Source organism: Hyperolius riggenbachi, chromosome 3 (genome assembly GCF_040937935.1).
Source record: "Hyperolius riggenbachi isolate aHypRig1 chromosome 3, aHypRig1.pri, whole genome shotgun sequence".
Taxonomy (NCBI): Eukaryota; Metazoa; Chordata; class Amphibia; order Anura; family Hyperoliidae; genus Hyperolius; species Hyperolius riggenbachi.
The window spans coordinates 398137506-398155531 of NC_090648.1; the positions used below are offsets into that span (position 1 = coordinate 398137506).

The window sequence follows — 18026 nt, forward strand, 5'->3', positions numbered from 1 at the left end:
GTCCAGCACACACACCAAGGGGACCCACTCACACACCATTGCATGGTCCCTTCTCACCATGTTGGTGGCCTGCAGGAAGGGTGCCAGGACTGAGCACACCTGCTGCATGTGCCCCCAGTCCTCCGTGGAGATGATGGATGGGAGGTTGGTGGCAGCACGCCCAGTTGCAGTGAAGGAGGCAACTGTTGCTCATGCAACGTACTGGCTGACAGCCTGCCTCTGTTCAACCAGACGCTCCAACATCGCCAGGGTGGAGTTCCAGCGAGTTGGAACATCGAGCGTGACCCGGTGCTGTGGCAGGTGCAGCTCCTTCTGCACCTCTTCCAGGCTCACCACGGCTGCAGGCGAGTGCCGGAAATGACGCACAACCTTCCTTGCCGCCTCAAGGAGTCGGTCCATCCCCTGGTAGGTCCGCAGGAACTTTTGGACTACCAGATTCAGGATGTGCGCCAGGCAGGGGATGTGGGTCAGGTCTCCCTTGCTGATGGCAGCAACCAGGTTTGCCCCATTGTCGGACACCACCTCTCCGACTCTGAGGCCTCTGGGGGTCAGCCAATTCCTCTCCTGCTCTCGGAGTTTGTCCAGGGCGTGGTTCGCCGTCAGTTTGGTCTTCCCCAGGCTGACCAATTCCAGCAGCACTTGGCAGTGGCGGGGCTTCACGCTGCTGCTGAGGTGGGGGGTTTGGACTGGTGTGCCGGAGGATGGAAGCGGATCAGAGGAACCTACTGCTGTTCCGCTGACCCTGCATGGTGGCATCACCCACTGCGTTGTTGGTGCTGTTGCTCTGGCAGTGCCCGATGCCGCTCCTCCCCCCCTTTCACCAAGCTGACCCAATGCGCGGTGAAGGACAGATAGCAGCCTGTCCCAAACCGGCTGCTGGACCCATTGACCTACCGCGTGCTCCAGCCCTCTCCCGACATTGGCCATCACAGAGCGGTGAAGTGTCGGGATGGCCGTGTGTGAGAAAAAATGTCGGCTGGGGATTGGCCAATCGGGGGCTGCACACATCAGGAGTGCACGCAAGTCGCTCCCCTCCTGCACAAGGGAATAAGGCAGGAGTTGGGAGCACATGGCCCGTGCCAGCAAGCCGTTCAGCTGATGCACGCAATGGCTGCTGGGAGGCAGAACCCTGACCACCCCCTGGAAGGTGTCGCTGAGCAGGGTCTGGCAATGCCTTTTGCTGGCACGGGAATCACTGGAGGGAGCAGAGGAGGCCACTGAGGACTGGCTGCCAGAACAGGCCTCAGTGTTGGCGGCAGGAGTTGCAGAGGGAGGAGGAGCAGTGTGTTGCTGACGCACTCCTGCTGGTACTGCTGGAGGAGGTGGAGGAGGGTGGGTGGCTGCTGCCGATGGCTTCACAGTGGTAGCGGTTCTGCCACTGCCAGCTTCCTTCAACTTCACGAACTCCTCATGCTCATAAAAGTGTTTCCCTGCAAGATGGTTGACCAGAGAGGTGGTGCCAAACGCAGAGGGCTCCTTCCCTCTGCTGAGCTGCTTGTGGCACTGGTTGCAGGTGGCATACTTGCACTCCAAATATGGCAGGGTGAAAAAATTCCATATTGGGGAGGTGAAGTTGCCCCTTCGGCTGGAAGGTGCTGCTGCCGCTGGTCTCCCTGTGGTGGTTGGGGTGGTTCTTGGTGCGGCTGGTGGTGGCACTGGCAGAACTCGTCTCCTGATCAGCACGCTGTGTGGCCTGCATACCACGCCCACTTGTGATCCTGCCCATGCCTGCGATGCTGATCCTTCTAGCAAGGCCCACAGACGCATCCTCCTCCTCAGAGCTGATGACATTCCCACTCCCAGGACCTGGCACCCAGTCTTTGTCCTTCACCCTGTCATCATCATCCTCCCCCTCCGCAAACATGTCCTGCTGGGATCCCCCAAACTCCCCTTCTGCATGCATGGGCGGATGGACAGTCACCACTGTCTGACTGTCCAAAGCATCATCCCCCAAAGTGCCCATCAGCATTCCTTCCTCCTCCAATTCTGACGCAACAGCACTCCATAGCCCTGCTGTGCTTGGGGATAACATGAAGGTGCTGCTGAGTGACAGGGTGCTGGTGTTGCCCGCTGGGCCTGGAGTACTGCACTCCTCCTCCTCCCCCCCAGGCAGTGCTGGGCGGCTGCTGCTGCTCTTACGAACAGGAGTGGTGGTGGGGGTGGAGGACTCGGTTCCAGAGCTAATGGTGGCCTGCTCATCCACCATCAGTTCCACCACAGCGTCTGCGTCCTTCTCCTCAATAGGATGGCTACGACCTGGCGATGGGAGGAACATCTGCGCCACACGCTGCTGCTGCTGCTGTGTCTCTGCAGCGTGACTCCCAGCTGTTGGGCAGCCAAGGCGTCCACGGCCAGTGCTAATGGCGGAATAGCCACTGGTGCAGACTCAGAACTGCGCATGGTGGTGGTGGCGCGGCTGCCATGCCCACGACCTCCTCTAGTAGCGATGCCCTTGCTGCCCCTGCCCAAACCGCTGCTGCCAGTGCCAGACATCGTATATTTTTATTATTATACAAATGAAAAAAAAACACGTATGTATGTAAAGGCGGGTTGGACAAGTGGGGTACTTTAATGGGGTAGGACTGGTGGTGATGGGTGTGTGAGGTGACGGACAGGTGTACTCTACAGCAGAGATCGGTGTAGCGCTAACGAGAGAGTGCACTACAGTACTACTAACTAAACAATAGAAGAATCTAGCTAAATAATAGAACAGGTGTGACTAGATTACAGAGAGCAGATAGAGCAGGACAGGTATAGCAGTAAAGCTGGGCCTTGATAACTACAAAATAGTACAAATCTATCTAACACAGAAGTAGTAGTAGTAGTACAGGAGTAGAGTAGGACAGGTGAGAGCACAGGTAAGGTAACTAGAGACTAGAGCACAGAGCAGGGCAGGCTGCCTTGCCTAGGCACAGGGCCTAGCTGCTGGCTGCAGGCCTGCAGCAGCACCAGTGACAGACTGTCTCCCTCCCTAGTCCCTAGTAATCACACAAACTAAACTGCCTTAAATACAATCTATCTACAATACAAAGCAATACAGTTGAATATCAAGTGTTGGAGTGTAAAAACGCTTGGTTTAGAACAGTAGAAATGCACTTGCACACAGACAAAAAGCACTGGAGCAGTCTCTCAGTACTATCAGTCAGTAAGTCGCAAGCAGGACGAGTGAGGCAAGATGGCGTCCGCTATTTATAGAGGGGGGCTTGGCCAGGCTCCCCCTCTGTGATTGGCTGTAGTCAGAGGGCTGGGAGACCTCTGATTCGCTTGTGAGGACTCGAGGTGACGTCTGTCGTGACACTATCCGAGCTCGTGATGCTATCCGAGCTCGGATAGCTAGGATATCTCGGGATAGCTGCTTGCTATCCGAGTGCGCTCGGATAGCACAGCCCGGATAGCTAATACTATTCGAGTTCGGTATTCGAGCTCGAATAGTGAAAAAAGAGCTAGGATATCCGAGTACCTCGGGTATCCTAGCTCAGATGAGCACCACTAACGTGCACTGCCGGCTTGAGCAAGGACACATGGAATGATCTCACCCCTCGCATGCTGATGGGGAGATCAATGGCATAAGTGACATCATTGATTTTCCTTATCACAGAAAATGGACCCACAAATCTGGGACCTAACTTGGGAGACAGTTGCTTTAGAGCCAAATGTCGTGTGGACACCCAGACCAAGTCACCTGGAAGGAATTCCCACTCTATGGAACGTCTTTTATCAGCCTGTTTCTTCTGACTCTGAAAGGCCCTCCTCAAGTTTCTTTCTACCATTCTCCACGTCTGCTTTAAGGACCTCTGCCTATCCTGCAGGGCTGGAAACGGGGTAGAAGCCACTGGCAATGGGGTGAACTTAGGTGATCTTCCAGTTACCACCTGGAATGGAGAAAAACCTGAGGAGGAGCTCTTCAAGCTGTGTGCAAATTCTGCAAATGGCAGGAATTTGACCCAGTCAGTTTGAACATCTGCCACATAACATCTCAAAAACTGTTCCAGAGACTGATTGGTTCTCTCGGTCTGGCCATTGGTCTGTGGGTGGTAGCCTGATGAAAAAGATAACTCCATGTCTAACTGATGGCAGAATGCCCTCCAAAACTTTGAAACAAATTGGACTCCCCGATCTGACACTATATTTTCCGGAATACCATGCAGCCGGAAGATATGTTGGATGAAGAGATCGGCCAACTCCTGGGCCGAGGGGAGTCCTTTCAGGGGGACAAAATGGGTCATCTTGCTGAAACGATCGACTACCACCCAAATGACCGTCATGCCCTCAGACCTGGGGAGTTCGCCCGCAAAATCCATGGACAGATGGGTCCATGGTTCCCTTGGGACTGGCAGTGGTTGCAATGTCCCAACAGGTGCCTGACGGGAGGGTTTGCTTCTCGCACACACTGCACATTCTCTTACATACTCTTTGCAGTCAGTTGCCAATGAAGGCCACCAGGCACATCTCGCTACGAGGTCCTGAGTTCTGGTGACTCCAGGATGCCCAGCATTCTTGTGAGAATGAAACAACTGCAGTATTTGTAGACGAAAAGGCAATGGTACAAACATGACCCCTTCAGGCTTTCCCTCAGGTACATCCTGTTGGAACGGACTCAACATCTTAGTCCAGTCCCTCCAGGTCTCAGTGGCGGCCAGAACCACTTTCTGCGGCAGAATGGTTTCTGGGTCTGAGGGCTGTGCTGTTTCGGGCTCAAAACATCTGGACAAAGCATCAGCTTTGATGTTTTTACTACCAGGGGTATACGTGATTACAAATCTGAATCTCGAGAAGAACAATGACCACCGAGCCTGTCGGGGGCTAAGTCTCTTAGCGCCCTCAATATACTCCAAATTCTTGTGGTCAGTATAGACAGTAATGGTATGTTCTGCACCCTCTAGCCAATTTCGCCATTCCTCAAAGGCCAACTTAATGGCTAGAGGTTCCCTATTGCCTATATCGTAGTTTTTCTCAGCGGGTGAAAACCTACGTGAAAAATAGGCACAGGGGTGTAACTTTCCCTGCAACCCAGAACGCTGAGACAGCACAGCCCCTACCCCTACCTCTGAGGTATCTACCTCCACGATAAAGGGGAAGGTGGTGTCAACATGTCTCAAAATGGGTGCAGTACAGAACAATTTCTTTAGAGTGGAGAAAGCAGCATGGGCCTCAGGGGACCAGTGGTGAGTCAACAGCCCATGGCCGCAACGCTGAACATGCAGTCCACTGAGTCCCAAAGGCAAAGTAGTATTGTGGATACTGCTGATGGCACACTTGAAAGCAGCGTATAGCATAAGCAGAAGCAGCAGGCAACAGTTCATACAAAGGAAACCAGTGTCAATATTACGCCTTCAAGCAGCGTCCTTGCCAATCATGGTTAGATCCGGGCAGGTCAAGAGGAGTCTCTGGTAGTCAGTGGTATGAGGATGCCTATTTGCTCGACATGTTTTCGCTAAATTACTTTAGCCTCATCAGGAACTGGCATCCTGTTACTTGTAGTGCATCTCGATCATAGCGTCCTAAAGACGCCATTCAAATACACGCTATGGCCGCTGGCCGCCTCCTCTGTCCCACCCGCCCACGCCCAGAATCTCCGCCCCCGGCCACCTCCCCGCACGCAGCCCAATGCCGTCATGCGGAGGTACGCCTAGCGTGCCAGACCTCAGCCCGCGGACCGGAAATCCGCGTTCCATCGGGCGGAAGTGCGTCACCTCCAAAGTGCACCATGGGTGCCTCGCCAGGAGAGGGAGAGCCAGGCGCACGTGCGCAGGAACAGGGAGGCGGGGAGACAGCCCGCCTGTTCCCACATATTGAGCTACAATGAGCTTAGATGTTTGTATACTACTTTGCCTTTGGGACTCAGTGGACTGCATGTTCAGCGTTGCGGCCATGGGCTGGTGACTCATTTACAGGTGTCTGGGAACCCTGCAGCTACCTGCAATACTAATTGAACCCTACAGCATTTTTAACCTAGAGGCTTGTTCCATACACAGGCTTGGCTTATGCTTGCATCATTACCATCTTTGCATTATGCTACAATCTTGCTTGCTTGCACAGCTCATGTGTGTTGCTGCTTCTCTGTGGAACTTCACCATATACATATATACATCAAGCTGGGACTATATGGTTTCCTTGAAGGGCATATGACAAACTGAACTGTCACCATAACTACCGACATCTGCGATTGGGATTACCGGTGGACTTTATATGTGCTTGATCTTGGCCCATTTACAACAGCTTCACAATTAATCACAGCTTTACAATTTTGAGTGAAGTGTCACATGGTCACAAGTCTTGGACTCTTTGCTGTAGCTAACCATATCAGCCATCTTTAGGCCCAGGAGGGAGTGGTGTATCTGGACATAGGGGACTGCAGCCCCTTTTGTCTGGATTTGTCTCTGGAGTCAGTTGAACTATATACATCCTATCACGCATTTTTGTATTGGGTTTTAGAATTCATATATTTATGTCAGTAGATTATTTATGTCATTTAGATCAATAAAGGTTTTTCATTTTTTCACATGCACCCAATAGTCAATTCTTCATTGGTTAAGGGCTCTGCCTCTGACACAGGAGACCTGGGTTCGAATCTCGGCTCTGCCTGTTCAGTAAGCCAGTACCTATTTAGTAGGAGACCTTGGGCAAGACTCCCTAACACTGCTACTGCCTATAGAGCGCGTCCTAGTGGCTGCAGCTCTGGCGCTTTGAGTCCGCCAGGAGAAAAGCGCGATATAAATGTTCTGTGTTTGTTTGTTTGTTTGTTTAAATTTATCTATTTAGCTTGTTGACATGGAGCATGTGAAGTAAATTTCTTCTATATATGTTACAATAATTTTCTCTATATGTATTAAGTTTGCATGTATCATTATACTGCAAAGTTAATTGTTTTTGGTCCCTATCATACACTGATCACCATATATAGCAATTACATATGATTTAATTTGAGGCCTGAGCCTGGTGATTCGATGTATGAGGACAGTGTGTGGAGACTGGTTGATTTTGGAGCAGGACTACAGTCTGGGGTACTATGTTGCGTTGGGAGGAAATCGTCACACAGGTTGGCAGGGAGTGTGAGGAGAACAGGGAATCTAGGAGTACTGAACAAAATATTAACGTAGGGTTTAAGAAATTAACTAAACTGTATGAACAAAAAACAAGGGCCTGGTGGAACATTAAATATTACAATAACTATTTACAATCACATAGAGCTTCGTTGTGGTTGCGGGTGCAGATTTTCCCCTATAGGCGTACCCTATCAGATGATTTCAAAAAACGCTGGGAGGACAATTTGGAGTTATGTTCTAAGGTATGTTTGAATTTGATGCAAGAACTAGAGGAGAGTGACCTTAGGGATATTGACAAAAAAAATTCTGACATTTTTGAATCATTCAAATCTTACAGTGAACATACTTTGTTCACATCTAAAAATAATCAGTTGAAGATTCACATAGAAAAATATAATAAAGAATTAGTGACTAGAAAAGACAATAAATTTGAACAAGATTACTAGCTTACAAATTGGGTTACGCCTATAGGTGGGAACGACCCCCGCCTAATCACAAGGGAAGAAAACCTAAAAATCTCCCCCCCCCCCCCCCAGGATCCACCCTCGGACGCCTCGGTGGGTTCAGGTGTGGTTGAGGATTCTGATACCTCTATAGGGACAGACAGTGTGGCGTCTTCTACGTCCACTGGACAAGGCTCCACTGACCCTAAACGCCCCCATACCCGTTCACAAGACCCCGATCATAATAAAAAGAAAAACTCAAACAGGGGCAAAAATAAACCTATTAAAGGAATACATAAAGATAATAAGGAAGATAAAGGCCCTATCAACAAATATCTGGTTGATTGTAGCTCACAGGAGGAGGAAGAGGGTGGTCTCGGGACCGGGGGAGCATGTGGCTACTCGGGTGCACCACAGTCCTCATCCTGTTCACCTTTTTTAGGGGACGGATAGATGAAAGTGGGGGATTTGATGCGTCCGAAGCAGTGGACATCTATCCAATATATGATGGATATGTGAATCACCAAGGGTGAGTCACAGCAAAAATAATAACAAAAAAGATGATATGCAGATTGTGAACATCTCCGGGGAACATTTGTCTCCCGGGCTCACGTCTGTGTTGTCCAAGGGCCTGGGCTTTTGTCCTAATGGAAAATTGGATACATTTGAATTTATTAAAGATGTTCACTTATTTGGACGCAACTTAACCCTCAAAATGCTGCACAAAAAGAAAGAAACTGTCCCCCTTGGTGGGGCCATTTCAGACTGGAAGGACTGGACTAATCAGGACTACAGGGCATTAATGGACTGGACTAATCAGGACTACAGGGCATTAATGGACCTAATAAAATTGAGTGATGAAAATGACAGCATGGACAATGAGTCAATGGAAGGTCTGAGTGTCAGCTCCAGAATTAATAAGGCTTTTAAAAAACGTTCCACATCTTTTCCCCCGTTTTCGCTCTGTCCAAGTGTACATACTTTTGTATCTTTAGTGGAGGATGATATCCGTAAATTATGGATTGAACCCGAATCCACTTCTAATCTTTCTGCTGATGAATTGGAAGCTTTGGACGGCATACGATCCAATGATCATTTAGTGATTAAACCGTCCGACAAGGGAGGAAATGTGGTGGTAATGAATGTGGAACAATACACCCATATGTGTCAAAAGATTTTAAACAATCGCGATTGGTATCAGAGGGTCTCTCCGTCCAGGGTCATCAGAAACCAGAGGACACTTTTTGATTTCATAGAAGATGCTACTCGTACAGGTATCATCACACCTCAAATTGCTGAATCTTTGAAGGTGGAAAACCCTATTACACCCACCTTTTATGCACTGCCTAAAGTGCATAAGTGTGTGGTAAGACCACCCGGCCGACCCATTGTATCTGGCCGAGGGGCCCTTACAGAGAAAATTAGTGTATACGTGGATAGACATCTCCAACCCCACGTACACTGATTGCCATCGTATGTGCGTGATACCATGCATCTCCTGGAGATTATTGATGGACTACAGGTGCCGTCTGGTACTCTTCTTGTGACCCTGGATGTAGAGGCCCTTTACTTCAGCATCCCTCAGACTAAAGGAATTGAGGCGGTAGGGAGATTCCTGTCTTAGTTGGATGCTGGAGAGTATATGCACAATGACTTTATACTGAGTTTGCTCATGTTTATATTACAAAATAATGTATTCCTTTTTGATGGAGTGCATTACCTCCAGGTGCAGGGCACGGCGATGGGCACAACGTGTGCCCCGTCGCTGGCGAATCTATACCTGGGGGACTGGGAGCGCGTCCTGTTCGGGAGTGATTGCCTCGTCATGTACCTGTGCCATATTTTATCGTGGCGCAGGTACATAGACGACATACTCGTTTTCTGGACAGGGAGCGTAGACATGCTTTTGGAATTTGTAGCGATTTTGAACCAAAATGACCGCAATCTGAAGTTTACCTTGGAATATGACAAATCAAGTATCCCCTTCCTTGACATTCGTATTAACATCGACAATGAGGGGTGGATTACTACCCAACTCTATAGAAAGAATACTGCGATTGCTCCCAAATTTCTTCCTGTGTGCGTTTTTGCTCCCACCACATGTATCCCCAGATTGTTGCTATTAGGTATACGAGGAGACCCAATAGGTTGGGTTCTCATTTTCGTTTCTTTTCATAAGATCCTGCTCCACACCTGTGTCTTCTCTTTTTATGCTATCAGCATTCTATGTATATATTGATGTATTCATATTATATTTAATTCTCTTTATGTCCACATACAAGGCACCCAGTGACAGCAGTCGTTCATCTGTGGGTGTATTGATTAAGCCGCATAAATTTCTGTGCAGTTTGGGATTGTATATCCCCATCTTTCACCATTCACGGGTTTCCCTGAGCTGTGGTTTATATTTATGTTTATGTTGTTTGGTAATCATTTTTACTTACTTACTTATACAAACATCTAAGCTCATTGTAGCTCAATATGTGGGAACAGGCGGGCTGTCTCCCCGCCTCCCCGTTCCTGCGCGCGTGCGCCTGGCTCTCCCTCTCCTGGCAAGGCACCCACGGTGCACTTTGGAGGTGACGCACTTCCGCCCGATGGAACGCGGATTTCCGGTCCGCGGGCTGAGGTCTGGCACGCTAGGCGTACCTCCGCATGACGGCATTGGGCTGCGTTCGGGGAGGTGGCCGGGGGCGGAGATTCTGGGTGTGGGCGGGTGGGACAGAGGAGGCGGCCAGCGGCCATAGCGTGTATTTGAATGGCGTCTTTAGGACGCTATGATCGAGATGCACTACAAGTAACATGATGCCAGTTCCTGATGAGGCTAAAGTAATTTAGCGAAACATGTCGAGCAAATAGGCATCCTCATACCACTGACTACCAGAGACTCCTCTTGACCTTCCCGGATCTAACCATGATTGGCAAGGACGCTGCTTGAAGGGGTAATATTGACACCTGTTTCCTTTGTATGAACTGTTGCCTGCTGCTTCTGCTTATGCTATACGCTGCTTTCAAGTATGCCATCAGCAGTATTCACAATACTACTTTGCCTTTGGGACTCAGTGGACTGCATGTTCAGCGTTGCGGCCATGGGCTGTTGACTCATTTACAGGTGTCTGGGAACCCTGCAGCTACCTGCAATACAAATTGAACCCTACAGCATTTTTACCCTAGAGGCTTGTTACATACACAGGCTTGGCTTATGCTTGCATCATTACCATCTTTGCATTATGCTACAATCTTGCTTGCTTGCACAGCTCATGTGTGTTGCTGCTTCTCTGTGGAACTTCACCATATACATATATACATCAAGCTGGGACTATATGGTTTCCTTGAAGGGCATATGACAAACTGAACTGTCACCATAACTACCGACATCTGCGATTGGGATTACCGGTGGACTTTATATGTGCTTGATCTTGGCCCATTCACAACAGCTTCACAATTGATCACAGCTTTACAATTTTGAGTGAAGTGTCACATGGTCACAAGTCTTGGACTCTTTGCTGTAGCTAACCATATCAGCCATCTTTAGGCCCAGGAGGGAGTGGTGTATCTGGACATAGGGGACTGCAGCCCCTTTTGTCTGGATGTGTCTCTGGAGTCAGTTGGTCTACATACATCCTATCATGCATTTTTGTATTGGGTTTTAGAATTCATATATTTATGTCAGTAGATTATTTATGTCATTTAGATCAATAAAGGTTTATCATTTATTCACATGCACTCAATAGTCAATTCTTCATTTGTAAATTCATCTATTTAGCTTGTTGACATGGAGCATGTGAAGTAAATTTCTTCTATATATGTTACAATAATTTTCTCTATATGTATTAAGTTTGCATGTATCATTATACTGCAGATTTAATTGTTTTTGGTCCCTATCATACACCGATCACCATATATAGCAATTACATATGATACAAAAAACACGTTGCCCGTGCTAATACAATCATTTTTTTCTATAACTGTGTCGTCTTGAGAGCTAAGCCACCTGTATTTTATGTGTTTTTAACCTAGTTTTATCTGATACTGGGCATTTTTACCCTTGTTGTGCTAGCTCCAACTCCCATCCCTCCAGATAGGGGAGGAACTAACAGTCTACAGTGGCTGACAGCCACTGGTAGCACCAGTTCTTGTTTTTCCAAGAGTGAGACCACCTTGCATCCAGCCATTCTTGGTAGCACCTGAGTGGGGACGGGCGTGTGTTTTCCACCTGTTTCATGTGGTTGGTTGCCCCTCATGCACCCCACCTTTGTGAGTATAAATCTCTCTGAAAATCCTACCTCTGAAAACCTAGTGACATATTTCGCTATTAAGTTCTCATTATCTCTGTGTTTTTTCCCCAAGATGTTCATCGACAACCCCGTATTGCCACCCCATGGGTTTTCTGTCACCTTTTTCTGCTATATGTGTATGCAGCAGGAAGCTCAGTGTCCTGAGAAGCAGCAGTTTTGCAAGTCTCTGGAGAGCGGACACCACAAGGTTTGAATACTGTAAATTTCAGGCAGCAGCCACTGTGTCCCTCTGTGCCACATCTTGCCCCTCCCCGTGCATCCCTCTGTCCCCTATGCCTCATCCTGTCCCCCTTTGTGCATCCTTCAGTCTCATTTTGCCTCCTCCAGTCCCCATGCCACCCCTGCCCCCTAGTGTGTCCTGCTGTCCCACTGTGCCTTCTTCTGTCTCCCTTTGTGCCTCCTTTTGTCTCCTTATGCCTCCTTCAGTCCCCCGTGCCTCCCTCTGTGCCCCCGGTGCCACATCTGCTCCCTTATGCTTCTTCCTTAGTGTTTCCTTCTGTCCCCCTTTGTGCCTCTTTCTGTTCCCCTGTGCATCTTTCTGTCTTCCTGTGCCTCTTTCTGCCCCCATTTTCCTCCTTCAGACCCCTCCCCCCGTCGTCTTCTGTCCTCCTGTGCCTCTTTCGGTCCCCCGTTGTGCCTCCTTCAGTCCTCCTGTGCCACCTCTGCCACTGTGCCTTCCTCTGTCCCCCTGTTCCTCTGTCCCTTGTTCCCTCTTATGTGCCTTTTTGTGCCTCCTTCAGCCCCCCTGTTCTTCCTTCTGTCTTCTTTGCCTCCTTCTGCCCCCCTGTTCTTCCTTCTGTCTTCTTTTCCTCCTTCTGTCCCCTTTTGTGCCTCATTCTGTCCTCCTGTGCCTCCTTTTGTCCTGATGTGCCGTTTTCTGTCTCCCTGGGCTTCATTCTGTCCTTCTGTGCCTTCATTTGTCTCCCTGTGCCACTTCTGCCCTTCCCTGTGTCTTCCTCTGTCCCCATGCCTCTTTGTGCCTCCTTCTGTCCCCCTTTGTACCTCCTTCTGTCCCCCTGTGCTTCCTTCTGTCTCCCTTTGTCTCCTTCTGCACCCCTCCTTCTGTCCCCATGTGCCTCCTTCTGTCTCCCTGTGACTTCTTCTGTCTCCCTGTGCCTCCTTCTGTCTCCCTGTGACTCCTTCTTTCTCCCTGTGACGTCTTCTGTCTCCCTGTGACTTCCTCTGTCTCCCTGTGACTTCTTCTGTCTCCCTGTGACTTCTTCTGTCTCCCTGTGACTTCTTCTGTCTCCCTGTGACTCCTTCTGTCTCCCCGTGACTCCTTCTGTCTCCCCGTGACTCCTTCTGTCTCCCCGTGACTCCTTCTGTCTCTCTGTGACTCCTTCTGTCTCCCTGTGACTCCTTCTGACTCCCTGTGACTCCTTCTGTCTCCCTGTGACTCCTTCTGTCTCCCTGTGACTCCTTCTGTCTCCCTGTGACTCCTTCTGTGTGACTCCTTCTGACTCCCTGTGACTCCTTCTGTCTCCCTGTGACTCCTTCTGTCTCCCTGTGACTTCTTCTGTCCCCCTGTGCCTGCTTCTGTCCCCCCCCCCCCCTTCTGTATCCCTGTGCCCAGTCAGTCTCCCTCTGCTTTCTGTGCTCTGGAGGCACTCATACCTGGCTGGATCTTTACAAGCTCCATATACTGCCCAATGTATGTTGCCCTTGAAACGCGTTGCTATTACTTTGGAATCTATTCAATTAAATATATTTTTCAGTGAATGACTGTGGGAGGTAAGTCCACAACTATCTCCCCCCTTTTTTAAACAGTTTTTAACTATTTTTTCCTTATCTGGCACCTCCATTTTGAACAATTGTTTATCTGCCTGCTTCTGTCCTCCTTTGTGCATCCATCTGTCCCCATTGTGCCTCTTTCTGTCCTCTTGTCTACCCCTGCCCCTCTGTGCATCCCTCTGTTCCACTGTGCCAGTGTGCAAATGCCGACCATAGTGCAGCAGAAGCAGTGCTCTTACTTCCCCACCAAAGTCCAGCGCTGTGCCTGGGCCACCATCCTGCCTGTCTCCAGCTCCCTCTAGTGCAGGCCAGGCACCTCACTCTCCTCATGTCACATGTAATCACGCTACATGCAGTAGGAGATGCCAAGCACTAGGTCCAGTGGAAACACAACACAGAAAGCAGAAGAATAGCACTGAACTCTGGCGGAGAGGTGAGAGCACAGCTTCTGCTGCGCTATACTCTGCACTTAAGGTGTGTGCAAAGAAATGCAATTGGCAGGATGTTTGTATCTTGGGAACTCAGTTGTCAGTCTCTCAGGACAGGGCCCCTGTGACGTGCGGCAGAATCTCTGCCACATGATTTATATTCTTTAGTCTTTGCGTCTCTTGTAGGGTGGCACAGTATTTCTTGCCTGGAGTGACAGAAAGGCTGTCCTGAGAGACTGACAACTAAGGGCAAGAAGAGAAAAAAACTTTCTGCTCTCTGCACAATTGTTTTAATGACTATGGGCTTGATTCACAAAAGAGTGCTAACTGTTAGCACGGGCGTTTTCGTGCGAATTTTCGCATTGCCCGCGATCATGAATTTTTGCGCGAAACGCTAACGTTTTCTCGCACAAATGCGAATTTTTACGCGAAAACGATATCGAATTTGTGGGAAAATTCGTGTTTTGCGCGCAATGCAAACATTCGCCCGTGCTAACAGTTAGCACTCTTTTGTGAATCAAGCCCTATATCTGCTCAGCCACTAATAACAAACCATACAAAGGCTGGGAGCACGCTCGTCTGTCGGTTTTCTGTAGTGTGTCTTCTGCAACCTATGTGTGTCTGTATGTGTGAAAACATGCACGTTTTATCACAGAAGCTAATGTAATTGATACAGAAAAAGCATGCAGTGCTGTTTTTCACTGCATGGGGAAAACACATTAAAGTGTTCACTATCCGATTGAATTACATTGGTTCTCAGTTTACCTGTGCAGAGACCAGGGGGACCATCCAACCATCCAACGTTTTGCAGGGGGTCCAGTGATTTCTAGTTACACCCCTGCATCAAGCTGAAGTTTCCATAAACACTTTACAATGTTTTACATTTGTGGTTCAACCCTTTTCTCCCCTTACTCCTTTAAGCTTATATACGTCTTTGTCTTACCCCTCTACACTCTCTTGCTTCTTTTTTCTTTCCTCCATCCCTCCCTTTTCTCCTGCCATATTGGGCACTAATCCATCCTAAAATTTGCCTTGGTATTCTTTTTTTGTCATTGTAAAGGTTATCAGCCCCCAATAGAGGAAGTGGGACACTGGATCAATTCTCTCTGACAACTAATGCTAGGTACACACCATACAATTTTCCAACATGTCCAATCTGAATTTTGATCGATTTTTCAATTTTCCGTTTCTTTTTGTTTGTTTTTTTAAGTCATTTTTTCGACTGATTTACATTCAGTTCTATGAAAAAAAAATGATTACAAAAAATAGGAAAAAAGAAAAAAAGCAATTGAAAGTCAGATCGGACATCTTAAAAATAATCGATCTGGCAGGTAAATCTGCCAGAAAATTGTATGGTGTGTACCTAGTATTACAAGAGGTCATGAAACCTGTCTTGCTGTGACAAACCCTTCTGATAGGAAGGAACAGATAAGAAGTTCAGGGTGCTATAATTACTTTGTAGGGGGCTGAATAAAGAATAATAATGGATATCAGTGGGAATGTTTTATATCTAAATTATTAATACGTAAAAATTAATGAAAAAAATCTGAGGAGAGATCTATTCATAATTAATTCCATAGGCATGATTGTATCTCTCATCAGTTTAATTGCACTTTAGATTCACTATCAAAAATGTATACAGTATCTGGGTTTCATATATGCCTTAATTTCTGCCTTAAATGCAGATTAGACAAACAAACATCAAATTTTACCTGTTATATAATTTTTTAAATCCATTTCTGTACTCAGCGGATTGTTGTTCTTAAGTATATATAAGTTGAAAGGAGCTGGGTCTTGTCCAATTTTTTTCCACATTGCATAGTCTGGCGATATCCAGCGACCAGCTAATACATCATAATCTCTCTGGGCAAAATGTACCAATTTTGTCAAGGGATCATATAATCCACCATGAAATCCAACAACAAGCTGAAAGTTTGAGTTTGAGTCAAAGTAAATTTCCCCATAAGGCGTATACTGCAGTTGTTTAATCATCACACCATTAATGCTGAATGCTGCCAGTGGTGTACCTATATTATCAGAAGCAATGTAGTATTCTTCTCCACTACTGCTTTCCATTGCAAAAAGGTGACCTTGCAAGTCATAGTACAAGGAAGTAATTTCTGAATTGGAGTGATTATAGACATGTGTAATCCTTGTTGGGTTGTGCAGATCAGCATAGAAGAACTGTAAATTAAGTCCAAGGTTAGTTTTGCACGAAGCTCTACGCCCCAGTCCATCATATCGATATTGTACATTCCATCCAAGGACCTTATTGTATGCTCGAGTGAGAAGACCCTTTGAGTTATAATCAAAAATATCAGCACCTCTTTGACTTAAGAATCCATCATCATCAATTTTGTATTGTACATCTCCCAAACGTGTTATTCTATCTCTGAGATCATATCTTAGGGGAAGGAGGCGAATCCCATTTCCTGGAGTCAACAGGTATAGATTTCCATTGAGGTCATAGTTATAACGCCATGTCTGCCTATCATTAACAGCAACAGTTAACAGCTGTCCATCTCCATCATATTCATAGGTGTATTTTGTTGTATTGGCATAGGAACCAAGTTTTAGCTCTCTTTTTATAACTCGACCCATACTATCATATTGCACAGTCATCCAGTACATCAGGGATCTAAATATTTCATATTGAACTTCTTTAATACGTCCATGAGTATCAAAGTGTTTTGTAAGTGTCATAACAGCTGTTGTAATAATCTGATTTACATCATAGTAGATCACTCCAAATTTTCCAAAATGTTCAATCTTGCCAGAAATGTCATCATAACGATACAACTCTACAGGCAGTGGGGTTTCACTTATTATAGGTTTAATGCTGGCAACTCGAAAACTATTGTCATGATAAGTATAGTCAAACCTAGCATTGACCATACCTTCTTCAGAAAATCTATATATTTGTTTGTCCACAAGTGGCCCAATTTTCCGATAACGAATGGTACATGAAAAGCCACCACTTTGAAGATTTACCATTTTTAAAACTCCTGTTGTTTCATCATATCCAAAAGTGACTGCAGTGCTATCATAAATGATCTCTGATAACTTGGAAAATTTCCCATATTTATAGAACACTTGTCGGCCAGTACCAAGAAAGGATGTTTTTAAAATTCTGCCATCTTCACTGTAGTCAAATATAATTGATGCATTGCTTTCTGGAGGATTATAAATGTTTCTTATGTACCCAACAGATGTATGAGTTGACATAGTATGTCGAGCAACACTGGGCATTGTTACTGAGTATAAGCGGTCAGATGAGTCATATTCAAAGATGTATTGTCGCTGACTCTGAAGAAGAAGTACCATTGACTGCAAATACAGTAGAATATTACATTTTGCATTACTTAACAGCAAACAATTATAAAGCTTCAAAATATATTTTTCTAAAAAACTATTTTGCAAAAATGTATTTAGCATTTGAAAAAAAAAAAACTATAAATTGTGATGATAAAGACTGTTTTTTTGTTATGCTAATACCTAAAGCTTATAACATAAAAATGTATTATAGTGCTTTTCTAATAATCATAGCTTAGCTTAATTTCACAACTGCAAAAAACAGTACCTGTAGATTAAAATGGAAATATGTATAATATCTATATAGTGTGATACTGGGATATATTCACCAAACTGCAGTAGGCAGAATAACATGCTTAAGATACTGTAAGTAACTGCACAATGAATAGAGATGAGCAAGTTAATTGTTTATGCTCAATCTCGCGTTGAGTTGAGCCTTTTTTGCTGGTGACAAATTTTTGCCATACGGCATGTACATTCATGTACATTTTTGACTTTTCACATTTCTGCAAATTCACCGAAAATTTTCTGGGGGTGGTCATTAGCAAAGCCCCCATACATGCTAAAATCACCAAATTTGCTATGTATGTTAAGGATAACACAAAGTGCCTGTTTCCACTACTTGTGGTGCAAACGTTGCGCCTCATTGAAACTGCATTGAAATGCTAGTCAATGGGACTGTTTCCATTGATGCGAACTTCTGGCCGCGGTAGGATGCAGTGTGGCTAAATTTATGGATTGCATGCTGCAGTTTCCCGCAGTCCACAT

General features: G+C 46.6%; 1 protein-coding gene across 6 annotated transcripts in view; it reads right to left on the reverse strand.

Moving 5' to 3' along the window:
• The window catches only part of TENM2 (teneurin transmembrane protein 2), a 4210084-nt gene that overhangs the window by 275453 nt on the left and 3916605 nt on the right, over positions 1-18026 (reverse strand). For 5 of the 6 annotated variants that reach the window (XM_068277420.1, XM_068277418.1, XM_068277419.1 and 2 more), the window contains one exon: positions 15659-17273. The exons of the other annotated variant lie outside the window; for it this stretch is intronic. In XM_068277420.1, the coding sequence (XP_068133521.1) occupies positions 15659-17273 (1615 nt within the window). The remainder of the gene's footprint in view (positions 1-15658; positions 17274-18026) is intronic. 6 annotated transcript variants of the gene reach the window in all.